Source organism: Parus major, chromosome 8, assembly GCF_001522545.3.
Source record: "Parus major isolate Abel chromosome 8, Parus_major1.1, whole genome shotgun sequence".
Lineage (NCBI taxonomy): Eukaryota > Metazoa > Chordata > Aves > Passeriformes > Paridae > Parus > Parus major.
The window spans coordinates 10,423,332-10,443,925 of record NC_031777.1 but is presented as its reverse complement, the minus strand read 5'-3'; the positions used below and the strand labels follow the sequence as shown (position 1 = coordinate 10,443,925).

General features: G+C 38.1%; 1 protein-coding gene across 7 annotated transcripts in view; it reads left to right on the top strand.

Annotated features, from left to right (window-relative positions):
- The window catches only part of NTNG1 (netrin G1), a 151,821-nt gene that overhangs the window by 123,238 nt on the left and 7,989 nt on the right, over window positions 1-20,594 (top strand). For 4 of the 7 annotated variants that reach the window (XM_015636365.3, XM_015636359.3, XM_015636358.3 and 1 more), the window contains one exon: window positions 2,609-2,746. The exons of the other annotated variants lie outside the window; for them this stretch is intronic. In XM_015636365.3, the coding sequence (XP_015491851.1) occupies window positions 2,609-2,746 (138 nt within the window). The remainder of the gene's footprint in view (window positions 1-2,608; window positions 2,747-20,594) is intronic. 7 annotated transcript variants of the gene reach the window in all.

Below are 20,594 nucleotides of genomic sequence, written 5' to 3'. Positions count from 1 at the left end.
AGACCCAGAGTAAAAACATGGCCTTTGCCTCACAGTATAAATACTGAACTGGTGATTCCTGTCACACTTTTAACAAAGCCACCCTTGCAGTCAGTTTGGCTTAAGCCTCAGTTAACACCAGAAGCCCTAATGACAAGTGGTTAAGTGAACCCTGGGGTTGTCCTGCAGCCACTATCAGCCCAGACTGATAAGCAGCAAGCCTGCAAGCCTCAGCCCATTTCCCCACCTCCTTTTTGATTTACTTTCATCGTGTTTTTGTTTGAAGCATCATATTGACAGAGTGAACCCCAGTGAACAGATTACAGTTTTTGTTATCTTCCTTTCCTTACAAACAGTTTCCAGACAAAGGTTAGGACAAAAATTCTTTCTCGGTTCAGATCTGCAGGGACTTTTTCCCCCATCCTGGAACCTGTGTGTGGTTTGCTTATTAGGGTGATCTGTGAGTGTTAGTTTAGTGTTATTTAGTGCCCTGTTGTTGTAAGGGCATTGGAGATGCCTCCTTGTGGCACAGTGAAATTGTGACCTTTGAGATTCTTAATGTCTTAAGACATTAATTCTTAATATCTTAAGTATTTGGCAGGCCTTGGGAAGTGTTCCACAGCCTGTGATACTGTTGGTCACTGTTGGACAGTGACCCTGGATGTTCTGGGGGCCTCTGTAGGTTATATTACTGTGGTATCAACTGGGAGAGATGGAAGCTAGAATCAGTCTATTGGGTGTTCTGACTGGATCTACTAATTTTGCAAAAGGCCCTGCCTTAGAGCTTTGTTTCTATTTACTTTCCCTTCAATAGTACAATATGGCCTGGAACTTCCCATGTGCTTATGTGATAGAAGTGAGTAGGAAAGGTTTCACTGGTTCAGGGTCTTGTTCTCTGGAAAACATAACATAACATCCAATATCACAGGCTATACATTTCTTTCACAAATACTTGTTTAAATTACTGTAGCTCCATTATGTATAACAAAGCTATTTTTAAGAATTCTTTTTAAGAATTTTAATTTTTTAAGAATTGGGCCCTCTGTTTTTAATGTAATTATAAGCTTTTGTCTTTCAAGGTTTTTATAAACACTCTTCAAGCAAATTTTTCTTCCTGCATACAGAATGTATCTCAAGTCTAGGCCTGTTTACATAAGCACGTGATAAATCTGATTAACATTAGAATTCCCAGCTTTTCAAATGGCATGCACTTTGCTATAATACTCAGCCTTGCACAGTATTTTTGGCATGTCACTTTTCCACTTCATTAATGAATGTTGCCAGTTAATTGACTCTATTATTATCGTGGAACCCTTTTGCCAAAGGTAACTATTCTTCAGCATCCCAAATGTTCAAAGTGCCATCTGTAATTTATAGTTAATAAATAGTGAGACAACAGATGACAAATGTCTTTCTGGTAATTTTTTTTCCTGTTAGTTTTTTCATTGGAGATATATATATGCATATGTAACTTCCCAGTCCAGCTCCATTATTTTCATTTATGATACCACTGAGATTTAACCTAATGCAAGGGAATAATGTCAAATGTAGTATCAAAGTATTCCTATATGTATGATTCACAGACATATAAATCCAGACTCCCAGAAGATTGCCCCAAATCAGGAAGCAGCAGAGATCAGATGCTTCCAAAAGGTGTCTGTGGTCTCAGTTAACAGTGAAGTTACTCTGGGTCTACATGGGTCTATATACAAATAAGATAATCCTTCATTGGAAAATAAAAAAAAATCTAAATAACCAAAGTGAAGAACAGGAGTGCCAAAAATGAGCTCTGTGAGCTCCTTGCCATTGTTCAGCTGGCTGAAAGCTAAACACAGATATTGTAATCACATGAAAGAAAAGGGCTGTGAATGAACAACACAGAAAGTGTTGTGGGAGGAAATGTGTTACCCTACTTATTCTTTAATTAGCTGAACACATGTGAAAAATATACAGCAGGGAATGAGCCTCACTGCATTTTCCATCTGCACGCTGGGAGGTGAGAGAAATTAAAATGGCTGCATAAAGCCCGTTCTTAAAGGTTTTGCATTACATTAGTGCTCACCTCAAGCTTTTCATTGCAGAATACGCAAAAGGTTTATTAATGTCACTGATAAATACAATCTCATCAATTTAATGGCAAATATTCACATAAATTATTATACTGCTCAAACCTATAAAGGAAGACTATCTTGGAAATAAGTAAAGTGCATTTATATAGCACCGTAAAGACATCCAGCACTTCTGAAAATATTGAGTAATGCAGATAAGCCTATTTTAATAAAGTGAAACATTCACCCTGATGGCACTTGGATATATCCATACTATACAAAGCTTTTCTAAATTGCCAAAAAATATTCTTGCCAAAGAGAATCTGTAACAATCACCCTCAAAGACCATTGTATCTCCTGCCTTTATATCTGCTCTTTCTCTTTGCATCATAAAATGTCTCTTCCTGAAATGACATGTGCAAACAAATATATGGACATGTAGTAATTATATTCACTACTCTAGATATCCTTAATAGACAGTCTTCCTTTAGCACTGGAAATGCACCCTTTATTGGTATTGAATGAATTATCTCCACATGTAGACCTGAATCCAGTGTGTATGTGTTGTCTTGTTTCTGCAGACTGTTATTGTAACCCTTTTGGTTCAGTCCATGATCGCTGTAATGACAGAGGATTTTGTGAGTGTAAGGAGGGAGCATCAGGGCCTAAATGTGATAAATGTCTGCCGGGATATATCTGGCACAGCTTGGGCTGTCAACGTAAGTAACTCTGAGAGTCGCCCCTCTCCTGCAGCTCTGCTGCCTCTCGTCCGTGTGCTGTCATGTGGCAATACTTGGGAGCAGAGAACGAGCAAAAGCTCTGGGCTGTACCAGTGCCATAATGCCTGAAGCTTGGGAGACTTCCAGCTGAGGGCACTGACTGTGCCATCCAGTTCATTCAATACACTTTCAGTGTCCTCTTCCTCTCCCACTAACACCCGGAGGAGCTCCCGCTGACATAGGTAAATACAAGTGTCTTGGCAACTGTGAAGTTTTGTATATTAGATCATCAGCATATTGCTTCCAAATTCAGAATTCCTTCTAAAAGAAAGAAGGTGATTTCTCTGCATGTTCATTTTTTTTCTGTCCTAAACTTCAGCTTCTTGACTAAGTTAATTATGCTTTCATACCTTTGAACTATCCCTGGACAATAACTGCAAAACACTGGCTTGGTACCTGTAATAATTAGTGAAAACTAGATGAAACATAATGGTTGGAAAAAAATGGAAATATACTTAACATCCTTAAAAATAAGAGCTGAAATTTTCATTAAGTGTTGCTAAAACACATGTTTCAATGCTTAGTTATATATTTTGCTTCTCTTCTGGTTAACAGGTCTTGTAAACAAGTGAGTAGAAATATAACTTCAGTATATACAGGATTAGGCTTTTACTGCAAATTTTATTTGTAGTAAATTCTTAAGATTTATTCTTTATAGCAGTTTTGATTACCTACTTACAGAAGCTCTGGAGTGTCCTCTCACATTTTTCTTTCACCTTCTCTCGCTGCCTCCCTGCATTCTTAAACACATACATTAAAGACAAATTTCTACAAGAGCTTGCTTTTGATTCTTATGACTGAGAAGCACAAGAAAATGTAATTACTGACACAAATTACACAAATATTATAAAATTGGTCAATAGCCATACAAATGCCCTAAATACTCAAAACCAAATGCAAATCTTATATAATAAATTTTGGAGAAAAAAAAAAAAGGCAATAATGCTAGAGGATTACTGCTGCTTCTCCAAGTGATGAGTACCTCTGAATCAGAAAAGCTGGACTTGTGACAACTCAACAAATTATATCTGGAAAGAAAACAAATAAATAATTTCAGGAACTATTGTGATAATTAACCAATTAGCATTAAAGATAGTATACAAAGAGAAAAGAAGCTTGCATGAGCAGCACTGTTCAGTGCAACCTGAGAAAACTGGACTTCCTCAGCTTCTACCAGCTAGTTCCTGCTTGTATTTGGTAGGGCATCTAAACCATACTTTTCACATGTGGTTGTTGACTGTGTTCTCATTTTCCAGCTGCTTCTAATTGAGTTATGATTCACAAAATTATTGGGCAGTTAGAGTTGGAGCAGAAAGCAAGTGAAGTAGTGTTTCAAGTTTCAAAGTTCTCTATTATTGACTCTTCACCAAATCAGATCCTAGTTACCTCCCAAACAACGCACTCAGAAATAAGAGGTCTCCCTCTGCCTTGCACCCCATATGCAGAAGAAGGTTATCACCACCTTGTACCTTATCCTAGCTACTGGCAAAATAACCACTGGAATTTGTGAAGGAATTGGAAATATTGCAGTGACCCAAACTACAAGGGAAAAAAAACTGAAAACAGAAATCAGTAGGGTTCTCTTCACAGAATTTGAATCAAGAAAACACTATGTCCATACAGTGGGTTTAAAAAAGATATTAAGTAGCTGAGATACTAAACAAAAGCTGCTCAACAAGAGTGTGAGCAAATTTTACAGTAATATATATACACCAGTTTGTCAAAGCAATTGCTTATTAATTTCAGTATTTCCTATCTTTTCAGGTTTGGACATTATAAGACAAATAATGTTGTTTTAATGAGTAGTTTTTTGAGCCCAGCATATAACTAGTTTGATTTTAGCTGAATCAAGAGTATTTGTAAAACCTTTGGACAGTTTCTGGAAATGCAAGCTAGTGCCTTTATATTTGCTGACAAAACTAATTGAGTTTCCCTCACTATGTCGTAATTTTCTGAATAAATCTCAGTCTGATTATGTAACTGTCAGATATTCTCCAAGTTTGAACAAATTATCTGATCAATTTCAGAAGAAAAACAACTAGATGTGGTTGTCAGTTTTATGGAACAGACATCAAATTGTCATGTTTTACCAACCACACACTGATTTAAATCTCATTTCAAGTCTTATAATGGAGGAACAGAATTCCAATTAATTTCATTTTGTACTGTGTCAGTTTTAGCTTTGTTATTTTCCCATTGAATTCTAAACAAATGACCAGGCAAGCAAGCAGACCCCAATATACAAGAAAAATAAGAACTCATTCTGTTGCCTTGGCAAAGCTCAAAAAAAACTATTTGTCTGGAAACGTAGCATGTGGTTTTGATCTGCTTTTCCCTAAGCCTGTGCTGTACAGGAACATAGATATGCAAAGATATTTGCATATTCACTCACTCAACAGACCAATATGTACTTATTTACTTTTTGTTATACGTCGGCTATTGGCATTATTAAGAAATTCTATTCTTATGGAGCTTTGTTGCTAAAACCCTTGACCTAGGGCAAACAGAAGCTTGACCTATAAATAAATAATTTAAATATCTACCATAGCTAGTTTAATTACATGTATGATTCTATAACAAAATAGTGTCATAATTTTATATATTAGTAAACCTATTAGGGGAAAAACAACACAAAAGCCGAGTTGTGTTTTCTAAGGCCCGCAATACATTATTTGATAAATTACAGTTTGTAGTCTACTTTGTACCACACAAACTAGAAGTCACAGAAGCTATTATCCCCAGAACTATTTATGTAGGTACCTCACTCTTAGTGATTTAATCTAAACCCTCTGAGGATCCAGGCAGAGCACTCCTCGCTTGGCGTCTCTGTGCACACCGAGGTCAGATGCAATTTTAGACTTTGCCTCCCAGATAAAAAGCACTGTGATAGCAGCTGTTATCTTCTTGCATTCAGGGTTTGTGCTGCAGAGACGCGGCGGTCAGCGGGGTCTGGTTGGTACAGGAAGGTTTGCTGCTCTCAGAAGAAGAAGCACAATAGATGTGGCTGTGCCTGGCGCAGCTTCTGAGCCCTCCCCAGAACCCATGCGGGGAGCGTGCTGCGCTCAGCGGGGCCTCCCTGCCACGTACCCACAATGGATTCCTCACCAGCAGGATCAAAGCACGGGGAATAAATTCAGACCAGAACAGTTTGGTCCGGAAATCCTTTTAGAACTTCTGGAACATGAGAAATTACATAGCATAGCGTATATTTGATTTTTCTATTTTATAGAAATGGAACGATTTCCTTTAAAAATAAACATTAAAACAGAACTAAAAGCTCCAAACCTGGCAAGAAATTTAACCTGCAACTACAGTTGGTTTGGGCCACTTTTAAACTGAACATAGCTTTTTTTGATAAAAGGAACCTGTATCAAAAGGCAAAAACATTTAAACACAGCCAAAATATTAAGTAGGAGCATTCCCTTGATTTTCTCTACATGTACTGCTCATAGTCTTACATCTTCTGCATTTCTTGGCCATGACATTTCAGGTGACTAAAGTCCATTACATACATACAGAAGCATTTTAAAGCAACATCTTTTAATTTCACTCACGGTAGCATTGATTCCAAAACCAGCTGCATATTTATCCAATCAGACAAAGGAAAAGTGACTCTTTTGCCAATATCAGTTTGGCAGCACAGCTTGAATTTTCATTAGACATGTTACTCATGGGGGAAAAGGTGAGGGAAGGTTCAATGATTAATAATATTATTCTCTATCTCCCTTCATACAAAGACCAAGTAAACACATTGAACCCACAGCACTACAAAGGCCTAGAGTGACCGAGAGTTAGGAACGGTAGCTGGCACCCCATAGCAAATCAGTGTTTTAAATCATCTTGGCTCAGTGGTGCTAATCTTAAACAATTAGCAAATGAGTTTACAGCCAGATGCCTTATGTCAAGGTCTGAACAATCTATCTCATTTTACCCTTTTTTGTTCGTTTAAATAGAAGTAGGCAAAGGATTGCACTCTTACATTCAATGCTCAATTGTTCAGTGCTTGTATCTGTCTTCCAGACTAAACTTGTATTACTCTGCAGCCTGACAGATAATTCATATTCTATCACAGCATGCATTTAACTTATTATATGATTATTTAAATATGAGCTTTTTTGGGATGGATTTTATCATGTGTTACAAATGTTAGAAGCTGGGACATTTGATCAAAATCATCATGCAGAATATGTTGCCAAAGAAAATCAAACTTGAAATTGTAAACTTGGAACTTATGTTAACATTGGCTTTTGGAAGACTGGGTTTACCATTCAGCGAGAAAAGAGGAAAAGACATATACCAGCTAATTCTTTTAAAATCTTTTTTCAAAAAAATACACCCTGCACTTCTTCCTAGACAGATTAAATACATATAAATGCAATTGTCTCCCCAGTGAAGGTTAGTGATCTTGTACATTTTTGTACACAGATGTATCCAATACTTACACATTGAACTTGTGCCTAGACAAAAAAAAAAAAAAAAAGAAATAGAAATTCAGAATCAAGGTGCTCTACTTTCCAGTTCACCATTGCAACTGCCTGTGTGGGGAGCCATAGAAGAGTCACATATATATTTTTAATGTCTTCTTACCAATAGCAGTTTTAATGCTATTTGCTGGTCAGGATAAAGTGGGACTCCCCTCTGCACAGGTGCTGTATCTACTTTCAGTTCTGATGAGGTTTGGTGCCAAGGCTGGTACTAATAAGCACACTGCCACACTTGGACCTGAAAGGAAGTAACATATAAAAAGAATTTATTGAAAAGATAAAATTCTGCTGGGGCTGAACAATGTTGTCCTCAGGGAACAGTCATCTGCTCTGGTCTTTATTTACAAAATACTGCTTTCAAAATATCTATTTTACATGATTGTTATGCAGACTAAAGAAACTCTGTGTGTGTGTGTGTGTGTGTGTGTACAGGGCTTTGCATCCAAGAGGAACAGACTCTCCTTCAAATGCTCCAAATTTAAACCCAGAATAATTCTCTTTACATTAATCCAGAATCCAACTGCTGCAATTCACAGCAAAGTATGGTTTAGAGATGTAAGAGAAGCAAGGCAAGAATACAAACAAAATTACAGCATTATCAGACCTGATCCTCAGATGATGCCAAACACTGGTTCTGCTTGCCTCAGGGGAAGCTTGCTGGTGACCTATAAGGTGTAATGCCATCCTGATTTCCTTTTAAAACCAGGGTCTTTTAAACCCGAGAAATAGCAATGCAAATGTGCTTATTAATGCATTCCTTCCAAAATACACAACCCATAGAATAATCATACACGTACTGGGATACATAGAAAGTTGTTCAGCAAAGTATCAATATCATGGAATGTTATTATTTTTTAATGAGATGCTAGATTTGAAAGAGAAAAGGAAGGTTGATCTCTCTCTGGGGAGAAGATATTTTAGTCAGAGTAAACATGTCAGAACACAAACACTGTATATTAACAGAAATGATTGAGGCACCACTCCTCTGTGAAGAACACAGAGGAGATGAAAACCTAAGATACTCTCTCAGAGAGTTATACAGATCTGCGTAATTCCTGTAGCATGTCTAGATTGGAGACCACGTGCTAACCTTCTTTCAGCACTGCTGCCTACAAAGTGTATGGGATATTGTGGAAATGGGAGAACCTGCAGAAGCAAGAGACTAGAGGGGTATTGGGGAGAGCTCAAGGAAGTTACCTCAGTGTCTTTGTGCTGGAAGGCCTCTGTGAACAGGATGGGGTTCACAAATAGGTAATATCTGTGTGCAAAAAAAAACAACTAAAATCACAGGTAAATAAAATCAAGCAGAGAGTGAGGCTCAAAAGAGGGGACTAGTTAGCATAGTTTCCATGTTATTGAGAGGCACCAGGTTCCTGACAGACTGCAGCTCTTCAGGAGATTTACTCTGATAACCTGGTGATCAGGAATTGCTTTCTCCAAAGCAAAAAGAAATGGTTCAGTAGCAACATTTATACACCTGACCTTTAACAGAACAATTTTTCCCCAGCAAGGTGAGGGATTGGATTGGAGCAAAGAGGTTGTTCTCCTCTTGATCTTGCCCAAGTGTCAGCTTCAAAGTTGCTATTTCATGGCTGTCCACACTGCTCTAATTGCAAGTGCTGCAATCCCTCTTCTCCCAGTTCCCCACTATTTAGTCCCACACCCCTAGCAATCTCTCAGGCACTTGTTTGACCTTTCACTGAATGATTTCAGATCTAACTCAGCAGGACACTAACCAAAAAAGAATATTTTTCTGCTGTGTTAGTTCTGTGATATGAATCATCCACTGGTTGAACAAGCAGGAGCACCCTGGGAGAGCATAACCCGCTCAGCTGGGGAGGGATGGAAGCCTGGCAGCCAGTCAGGCTGGGCTGCCGTGTAACTGTGGCATGTCCTGGGGAGAAGTATTCTCCTTTCCCCATCACTAGATCATTCTATGCTCTAGGAGCTTGCCAGTGTTTTTACCTGACATAATTTCAGATGGGTGAGAAAGTGGTTATTTAGGGAAACATCTTAAAAATGTTACCCTTTAAAAAAAAACAAACAACATTCTGTACTCCCCTAAAATAGTTTTTTAAATCCACTAACTTACAGCAAAACCAACAACTCTCTAATATTCTCTTGTACTGAAGCAGAATCATAACTTTTCAGACAACAAAACTAGGATTCGGTATGCAGAGCCAAATCGGACAGTGGTGATGGATGTGAGCAGAGTGCGTATCCAAAACAGCCCAATTAAAAAACAGTGAATACAATTTATAGCATCTTATTTATTTTCAGTGCTATATCAAGGGGGGGGTTCTGAACAACTAAATATCAGGAAATTCATGAAAACTTAAGCAAGTAACATTATTTGTTTTCTTCAGTCAGATGATTTTAAAATGGTTAATATTTGATAGCACGATGATAAATATTTTAATAGAGTATATTGCACTCAGTTAGGAATAGATCAAAAAGATACAAAGTAAGCTCCACTAGATAAACTTTTATTAGGTACATGAAATAGAACATAAAGCTTGATAGCAATTACTATTTAATCTATTCACATTTGGAAACGTATTGAAGGGGAAACTTATAACTCAGTTGTTATGAATTATTAAATGTTCATTTGAACAGTGATGAGCAGGACTTCTTTTCCTCTGAAAAATCTGTCACGCTTTCCTTTTAAGCCTGCTCAGTGGCCATAACTTCTGTGTAATTTGCCTGCTCACTGCCTTTTTATGAGGACAGAATAAAGAGATCAATAGCAGTACAGACACACCCAGATGGGACATTTTTATGAAGGGGCCTTAAAAGGACCATTTAGGAGTAAGTAAAGTAATCTCCATCCTACTTAACTGCAGATAAAAATTACTGACCTGAGGCAAATAAAGATAGCCAAGGTTTCCTATCTTGGCACTGATGCAACTGATGGCATTGCTGACACCAGCACGTGCTGATTATCAAGGCTCCAGTGGTTGTTGTTTTAACTTCCTTTACACATGTCAAACACAACAGTATGGAAACCAAAGTCTCCTTCAGAAGGAGCTGATGTGTTTTAACTTGCAAGGTGCTGACAGCCTCCATTAACAGAAGTTAAGCTTCCCCAGTGGTATTAAATGTAAAAAAATGCCTTTTAATTGCACATTAATTTAACTGAATTACACATGAATAAATGGATGCCATGGAAGTAGGTATACTATGATTTTTTTCCACCTGCAAATTTAAATTTTAAAAGACTAACTTGAGCTTTTGATGGATTTCAGAGTTACTTTAGGTATAGGGGCACATTTGATATTAAGGTGTGTTTCTGCTCTGAATTTAAACATGCTGAATGGATGTAATCCTAAAGTAATCAGCTTTTCTAATGTCAGATTTGTACTTCTACAGAGCTGAGTATTGTAGTGTCTAACAGCTAGGGAATTCAAGACCTTTTTTACATACTACTACTATTTGACATACTTTTTCAAAATATTTTGGATATCTTGGTTAACTGACAGTGTTTGTTATGAGTAGTTTGTAGAGGTGGGGTTAAAAAATTTCAGAACTGAAAGTTTTAAGGAAATTAAGTCAAAGTAAGCAAGTTATTGTTTAGTATCAATAAATTGAGTACTTCAGCAAAGAATTTCTGAATATAATCAAGGCCTTTCAAGATCTGAGCTCTTAACTAAAATGCTTAACAGAAGTTAACAGAAGCCTTTTTACATTTCCCAGTTCCCATTTCACCCTGTTTTCTGACCATTTTACCTGTCTCATTTTAGAGCTGGTCTTCAGAACCTTTCACTTCTGTTAGTCATGTGTTTATTTTCATGCTTGCATGCTTGTAGACAATGGGACACCTCAGAGTAGAAACTAAAGCTGTTCTGAGTTGGAGAGTGTCACTGCCCTCTATGTGACAGCTGAAGGCTGTACGTGCTTCAGACAGCAGAGGCATCCAACCACTGGAAGGTGCAGTTTACAGATTTTCTTAGCCAATGAACTCATCAGTATCTTCATATTTAATTGATCTCAGTGAGTCCTTCATCCACTAATTTGCCTAATAATTTCTTGAAACATTCATACTTTTGTTATCCAAATGTTCTGGGCACAAGTTCACAACAACAACAACAATAATATAGTGTCTTTATTTAAGTGCTAGGTTGGTCCTTCCTGGTTCTTGAGAGGAAAAATAAACGAATAATTTTTTCCAATTCACCTTTTCCATAACATCTGCAATTTTACAGACATATATTTTATTTTCCTTCAATCTGTCTTCCCTTTCTTACACTGAAGAAACATAATCTCTTTAATCTCTCCTTTTATATGGCCTGCTTATAGCTGTGACAGCTTTTCATTATACCTTTTATGGTAGTACTACCAATATATATATATATATATCTTCTCAATATCAGGACTTCATGCAGTGTTCAAGAGATGGGAACACCATGAAGCTATATAGTGACATTATGGTGTTTCCACTTCACTCTTTTTCCTGTCTTCAAAAATTCAATAGTCTATTCGCCTTTCTGATTGATAAAGAGCATTAAGTCAACATTTTCAATAAAATACCATGAATTATTGTTAAAGTGCCTTTTCTAAATGGTAAAGCCAAGTATCTGTAGGAATACATTACTCTTGAACACTTAATTTCTGTCACCCACACCTTAGAAATTCTTCTGAAGGTCTTTATACCCACAATACCTTCGTAGTCTAAGCAAATGTATTGCACCATGCTTCACTCACTTTTCTAGCAGAATTCTATATGTGTAAGTCCTCATAAGACTGATTAGTAGTTCCTGAGATCTATTCTTAGCCTGTTTCTAATTACTCAAGCTATGATTATTCCATAAAGAAAAAAATAATAAAAAAAATAAAAAAATAAGATCCTTGCTGAGGCATCTTGGAAAATACTTTTTGTAGAGTAAGATACATTGCCAACCTGATCTTTTGCATCCATATGCTTACCTGATTCCTTAAAAAATCTTTTAATAGGTTTGTACATTATTATTTCTCTCTGTCATACTCATCATGGTCAGTCATCTAACTGCTAATTCTGTTCTTCATTACAATTTCCATTAACTTGCCTGCTGCAGTTGTACTTGCCAGTCTCTAGTTCCTCTCCATCTCCTTGAAAATCTTTATAAAAATCACACCTGCCACAGGTCCTTTTTTGTAGTTAGTCAAGCCCATCCTGACAATTAGAAAAATTAAGTTAGAAAAATCACAAGTAGCAGTGCAAATTTTATTTCTGCATTTTTTTTTTAAATTCTTGGACCAGTAATATTTGCTTCTGGTGATCTGATGCAACAGACTACTTCTATTTTTAAATATTGGTTTGTAAACTTTCAGAGACACCTCCAGAACATGCCCCAATCACCATAGGCAGGAACCTGGTAGCTTCCCAAAGCTCTTCCATAGTTAATAGTTAAAAATGCCTTACAAAGTGTTTAATTGCCTTACAGCCTTTCTAGAAGCTCTGGCTTTTCCTATGCTTAGAAAAAGACTAATGGCTAATTTTTATGATTTTACTGAACTGTTCAATTATTTCTGGCCTACCTTGGTACTTTAACCTGTTCTTACAGCTCAGTTGTAAGAACATTGCACTCTCCTTTTTTCCTTCATTTCATTGTAACTGCACCATTTTTCTTTAGCCTTTGTAAATGTATTTTCTTATAAAGTTTTTTCAATCTGCTGCTAATGATGTAATTTTTGTAAGAATCCTTTTAAATAGTTGTCTTTTTTTTTTTTTATACTCACTTTACTCTGCATGTCAAATATAACCAGCTTACCAAATTACCTGCAAACATTCTGCCCCTTTAGATTTTCCATGCATTTCTCTCTAATATGTATCTGCATGATCATCTTCTCCCAGATCCATACACCTGAGACATGGACCAGCTCTTCCAGCTATTTCAAATTCTTCTTCAGGTTATGCATGCACGGAAAGATTTTGACAAGGAACATGGGTATGATAAAATCAGGAACAAAAGCTTGATCTCGTAAATGTCAGTCCACCTTTTTGTCAGATCTTTGACTACTACCTTTTGTAGCACAAATTCACTGTGAAAGTGAGTAGAGCTTTACAGGATTCCATCAGTATAAATTTAGATGGGACTCATAGCCCATACAAAAGTACCGTGTTGTTCAGCAAAATATTAATGGCATTGCTCTTTCGATTTCTCCCAACTCTGCACAATTTTGAGAACTGGTTTTGTTGATTATGGTGTGTTCTTCTCTCATGTTTGACTACAGCCAATGGTAAAATCATTAAAAATACTTTTGGCAGAAGCCAAGCTCCTAATAATTACCTTGGCTTCTAAAGAGAATAATTAAATTGTTAATAAAATTGTTACCTGTAATCATCAGGTGAGAAGTGACAGTGCTGGAAGTTTTAAGGATGTTACAAAGAAGTAGTGGGTTTTGTGCTGGCTAAAATTGCCAGTGCACCTACTAGAATTACTGATTTCCTGCTGTGAGATGAATTAGAAGGAAGGCAAAGCACGCTCAAAACTTAAAAGGCATAAACAAAAATTTATTAACAGAACTAAAAGAATAGTAAGAATCAGAATAAAACCTTCAGAACATTTCTCTTCCCCTCCCCACAACCTTCTTTCTCACTGACAATGTAAAGACCAATGCTGAGATTTTCAGTTACCACCTCTACAATAGTCTTTCATCAGTTCTTGTAGGGAGAGGACATTCTCTTGCCTTGCCATGCCATGGACACTTCTCCACAAGAAACAGTTCTCTCGTGGCTCCTTAATTTTCAATAGCAGCCGCCTGGAAAATCTGCAATTGTTAAGTTTCTCCCATTTTCACAGCCTTCCCACAGCTGAGTTCATGGGCCATGTCAACTTATAGGGTACTATCTTAAGGATGAGCTGCTCAAAAGCAATGGTTCTCTTCATCTATCTCTGGGACCATCTTCATCTCTGGGAACAGAGGTCATCTTCTTCTTCTTCTTTCCCTGGGGGCAAAGGGTCTTCATCACTCTTATTTCTCTCCCTCTCTCTCTCTGTTAAAGCTTCTCAGGGGATCACAGCTACTTCAACATCTGCTTTACTTCATTATGGATGCCTCTGCTCATGTCTACAATTTGAACACTCCATCCCCCCATACTTTCTCATGAATTAAAGGGGATATTCCAGTGTATCACAGTCCATCTCCATGGCCTTACCAGAATTCCAGCCCAATACTAAGGCATCTCCTCATGATCTTTCCATCTGGGACTTGACTCTTTCTTTACCGACCTTGGTGCCTTCATGTTGTCCTCTGCATGTTTTCACTCAGTTCCTTTCTCTCACTCGAGAGAGGCTCAATATTTTGCAAGTTCCATCTGTGCAGTGAAGTGTTGAAATCTCGCCCAGGCCTGTGGGCAGTCATATGATCTGTGCAAGGTCTCGGGGGCCCGGCCATTCGGGTGGCAGCCACTCTGGCTGGCTGCATGGCTGCTCTTGGCCCCTGCCGTGTTCAATAGTTGCGAGTTGAAATTCCCCTCACTCTGCGTGGCCGCTGCTGGGGCCGTGTGGGCCACGGTGGAGGGGCCTGGCCCAGCCGGTAGCCGCTCTCGGGGCCCGGTGGATCCCAGCTGGGCTCGGGCCGGCAGCGGGGCAGGCAGGGCTTAGTGTCAGTAAGGTATCGGCAGCCACGGCCCGGGCCAGCCTCGACCGGGGCCCCGCAGCCTCACGTTCCCCGTCCCGGAAGCCGCTGGGGCCCGGCCCGGCCCGGCCGCACAGGGGGAACGGGGCCGGCCCGACCAGCGCCCAGCTACCTCCGCAAGGCCGGGAGCAAGGAGAGATTGCCCGGCCTTGCCCGTCTTTAAAATGTGCATCTCACAAAGGCAGATCTGACTTCTAAATGGTTTAATAGGTTGTCAGTTCTCAGGGCTAGCCAGCTATTGGGTTGTTCCAGGTACAGAGGAAGCTCTTAGCAGCTTCTCTCAGAAAAATCATTTCTATGGGTGGCTTCTTCCCTCCTCACCAAATGTCAATTAATGCAAACCAGCATAAGGGGGAAGAGTTTGATAGTAATTCAGTTGTTGGTAGTTAATTTCTATAGAAAACTACTTATATTTGAGATCAACTTGAAATAATTATATTAAAGGGACTGTATTCATTAACATCATTGGTGTCAATAGGCAGCTGAGGTTCAGGATGATTGAAGTTTTATACCTAAAATTATGTTGTATTTTAATAACTACATCTTGGACAGGTACTTTTTATATGCTTTTTCCTTCTTGCCAATGATTTTTCTGTCTTTTTGTTCAGAGGGACATGGAAAGCCATGTAGTAACAACTGCACTGATGCCACTGGCTGAATCTAGAGCAAATATTTTGATTTGCACTTGTCTATAGATCAATTTACCCACTTTATTCCCTTTCTAGAGACCGAGTGGAATAGTTTTCCAAATCTTTCCCACTTTTTAGGTGTTTATGTGTATTTTCCAGATTTACAAATCTCTCTGTGGATAACCCAAAACATTGCTTCAGCTCATGGAACCAATATCCAACACTAGCCCCTGTTCTTACTCTATTTCCTGCTTAAATTTGAAACCTTTTCCAGTAGACCCAAGGATCTATTCTTCCCCTTCAAAACTTATAGGGTATAAGGAGTTCAACCATAATCTCTTTGGAGGAGGAATTCTCCCTTTAATAGGTGCCTTAAGAAACAGCACCAAGCAGGTACAGATCAGGGCACATGGGCTAAAATAAAGAGCTACCAGGTTTGATCCCCACACGCACTGCCCAGTCCCCAAATACGCTGACAAGTGCAGGAGGAACAAACTCCAGTGTCCTCAGCACAGAAATAGCAGTCCATGGGAGACAGTTCAGCAGGGTGTTCTGTTAATGAGATGCTGCACCACTGAGCTCTGAATGGTACACATACTTTAAATGGGAATTCAACTTCCCTTTTAAGCCAAAGGATCCTTGAAATAGGACTCTTACTTTGAAGAATTTAGAATTTTATTTCCAAGGAGTATAAAGAGTTTCATCACATGTAGCTGTTCCTTTAAAGAGCTGAACCTGCATTTTGATCATGAGGAAATAAGGAGTCACTAGCATCCAAGGACAAGTTACTCTCACAAAATTCAAAAACCTAACTTGCTTCCTACTGATTTCAGGAACAGAAGAATCCCACAATGAGATTTAAACGGGCTGTTAGTGCAAGGAAATTCATATTGAGGCAAGCATAGCATTCTTAAATCAGCTCCATTATGTTGACATTATGCAGCAGAGCACAGCTCTCTGCAAGGAGGTTTCTGCTCTATGTGGAATAGGATGCTCAAGAAAGAGCATCCTATTCCACATATCTTAAGAGACAGGTTATAACGGTGTACTGCAACACAAACATCTCAAAAATTGAGCTGGATATTTTGAAATGCTTTTAACTACATTTGCACACGTGCCCTTTGGAACACAACTGTGGAGAAATATGAAAGGTGGCACATACACTGCATAACTTCTGCAAAGGTATGAAAATTTGGGCCGAGATTTACACCACCTATCAAAATAAAGCCATATACTGCAAATTTTTTTTATTTTTTATTTTTTTTTGCAATGACCTGAGAGCTTTGCTAGTTCATGCTAAACCATTACTGATATAAAACAAAGTGCAAAGACACTTAGAGGAGTGTACTCCAGTTATCTGGAGTATCTTTTATTCAGTGGCAACATGACAACTTAGTGATGATGCTGCAGCCCACGCTGCACTGCACCATTAGAAGGACCCTGAGTGTTTTGCAAATACAAAACATTGAGCCAGCTAAGATGTGTTGAGCACCTCCCTCACCTACTCCCACCCACCCTGGCTTTAGCCCAGATTCCTCTGTTCCAGTTCCAACTACTTCCCTTTAGCACTCCTCCTGCTGTTTTAGCTAAACAGCTACTTGTTCCATAGCTTTCTGGCAGTCTTCAGAAGACCAGCATCCCACTCAGATCTGCCATGTTAGCACTTCAGAAATGCTGTCTCACAGCAGAAAACCTTTGCCTTTCACACTCCTGTCATAGCCTCACTTCACTCGGGATGTGTTGAAACCTGAGCAGGGACTTTGCTGGGTGGCCATGCTTGCCAACCCTGCTTGCCCTGGGGCTCCATGGAGCAGGAGGAGGCTCCATTGCTGTCTACCCCCAGTGTTTGTCCCTCACAAGGCTCCAGGCCTACAAAAATTCATCCTGCCTGGAATGACAGCTTTTCCTTGATCTCCTCTAGCACATGCAGCCAGCAGCACAAGCGTGTTGCAAACACCCTCCTGCCACAGGAGTCAATGTCAAGGAATACAAGGTTCTCAAGGAGCTGGGATCTGATCAGTCAGGTTTCCATTGCCATCACTGCCAAGGCTGCTGGAAGAGAAGGACAAACGTGATAGGAGTTGTGGGAGTTCATATTATGTAATGTAGAGGGTTCTCTGGGGCAGATGACGGGACTGGACCCAATGAGATAAACTTGCCAGGAAATACAGATTCATCATCATCCCAGTTCTATTGAGCAGAAATTTGTCTCCTTTTTCTCTGAGAGTTCTAAAAAATATATAGTGAGATATTACGTTTTAAAAGTACATTCCAAAAGTAAATTTTCATAAAAATTAAGCATTTCTTGTGTGACCCTTACATTTCCAAGCCAGAGGTTTGTGACATTGCTGTACACACAGCCTCTCAGGAGCAGGAGAAAATGACCAAGGTCTTGGTTTCTCAGTCTTAAGTGCAGGTGGAAGACTTTTTAAGCAACACAAATACTTTTTTCCATCATAAAATTTAAAGCTATTGATACAATATATACAGATAATATATTGTATATATAAAGATATATACAATATATCTTTAGAAATATCTTAACACACTATCTATTAGTGTTTGATACTATTTGATCACACTTAATGGAGACAGTCTTGGTATTTTTCAACTCTGGTATGACTTAAACTAAAAATTGGAGAAAATAATTTTAAACAAAATAAGGAAAGTACTTTGAAGTGAAATTGCATTTGGCAGTTATCTACTCCTCAAGCATCTTAGGTTATTTCAGTCTTCATTAATAATTAAATTTTAACACCTTTGTGCATCACAATTGATAAACAGAAATATAAGGATGTTAATCAGCATGTCAAAAGTAATGCTAGAATGATATAAAGCTCACAGGGAAACAGCTCTTACTTGTGAGAATATTTTAACTCTGGTATTTTTAATATCCTGAATTATCTTAACACTTTGTCATAGCAGGCAACATCCATGGTTAGAGACAGTCTTTAGTTCATATGCTGATAAAAAGAACTTTTCAGACATTATCCCAAACAAACCATGCTATGTACTCTAGGAGGGGTCTATGTTTATTAAGCTTTTTTTCAACATTGTAGCAAAACTTAAAAGTTGACTAAACAAGGTTAATATAATTCTGTTACTATTGCAGCAACTTATTAGTGGTAGCCTGCATAGCAATATTGTGAAAAATTTGTAGCTTGTATGTATGCTTGCTTCAGGTCTATTGGTTGGTGTGTAAAAATGAATGTCTTTCAGACATTTTTGTTGAATTGTGTGATAAGTCAGTTTTTTTTAATGTTTTCAGATAAAAAAAACACTGGTTAAGACTATGGCATTGGTTACACCTGGGAAAAACACTGCAGAAAACCTGGTGTGCCTGAAGAAGATTGTGTTAGAGAGCATCTGTTATCTGGGGTTTCCCATCTAATGGTTGCTCTGTCATGAAGATAAATGCACAATGATAACCCAAAGCAAGTCTGTGTGTAACAATAAATACTGTTGATGAAAACTAGCATGAAGCAACTAATAGCTTTAATTATTTGATACATTAATTTATTAGTTCTTATTTTTGCAGAGTGCTACATGCCAGCTGTTTGAATCACCTTATTGGTATTCTGATGAAGAGTGGAAAAGTAAAGCATTGCACCAATTAAAATTCCTTCTCCCAAATGAGCATGTTATCATGTAGTATATCTCAGACAAGAGTTAGGATATAAGAATCTGCCTGTTGAATTCATTTTTTAATTTTACTGTCATACAAAAATAGACAATAACAGGTAATATTTTTATAGGTCAAATGAAACAGAGAGGATAAAAATTTGCAAATCTTTACTGTGTTTCTTATGTATAAATATGAAACAGCTGAAGTTTTCTGATAGGTGAGATTAGAAGGAGCTACAATACACAACACTGGTATTTGAGATTGTCAGAGTACTTAATCATTTTATGCAATCACATATGACAATTGCACAGAATTACATAGTCCTTTTTTAAACTTCACAGTTTATAAACCTTTTTAAAGCTGACTGTCAGCAAACTCCCCTGGAAACGATAATCAACTCTGCTATTGCACTTATCTAATCAGCAGTGCAATGTAGTAAATAGTGCAGGAATTCACAGGACCTATACCATTCCCTCCTTTTGTTTGCACAGGCAACTCATTGGACTTTCCTTGGCATCAGCTTCCCCATTGTTCACTAGCAATAAGAAGTTTCACTCTGAATAGCTTTGATACTTATAGGGAAGTGTTTTTATCCCCATTCTAAAGCTGGCTCAGCAAAAGCACTCTTCAGCATTTCATCCACACTCAAACAATAAATCAATGTACATTCAGAAAGATCTCCTGATTGCCAGCATTGTTACTTGAACAAAAAAACCCATCCCTCACTTCATACATGTTATAGGAATTATGCAAATTTTTTACCTTTGCCTTTGCATTGTAACTAATGTCCACATAAATTCTGAATGTTCATCTCCTGAGAGGTTCTACACCATTAACTTTGCACACTGGTGTTTTGGTCTTCTGTAGAAGATTGTCCTGATATTTTAAACCTTTCTTTTGGAAAATGCACTCAGAAGGAATATATAATGACATGTAAATACAAACTTGGCTTTACCTTTCCTTGTGGTTGCTGTAAAAGAGCTGATAAGTCACACTTCCATTTAGTTACATACCGTCTCACTTTAATACCTTTGATATATACTTTAGTGCAATTAAAGATTGTTAGTGTTTCCAATACAATGCTGGTTTATGTAGCTTAGAAGTTGATCATAACATGTATTTCCAGTAGGTTTTCTACCAGTTGTTCAAAAGCTCCCATGCAATTGGATTTCAGTCGAAGTAGTGAGAAGTTAGCAACTTTCAAATTATTTTAGATCACAAATAACTTTAGAATAGCAGTGATTATTCATAGAAGCCATCCAGAACACGCGTCGCTCTCTTCTACCCCTTCCTTAAAAAAATTTAGGAAAATACTTATTAGAATAATTCTAATCCCCTAATTAATTGGGAAGTATTTTCAGTTGTGATTATCTTGTCTGGTTATGCTGCCAAATTAAGTAACAACTGTTTGGGACTATGTCATGGATTTTAAT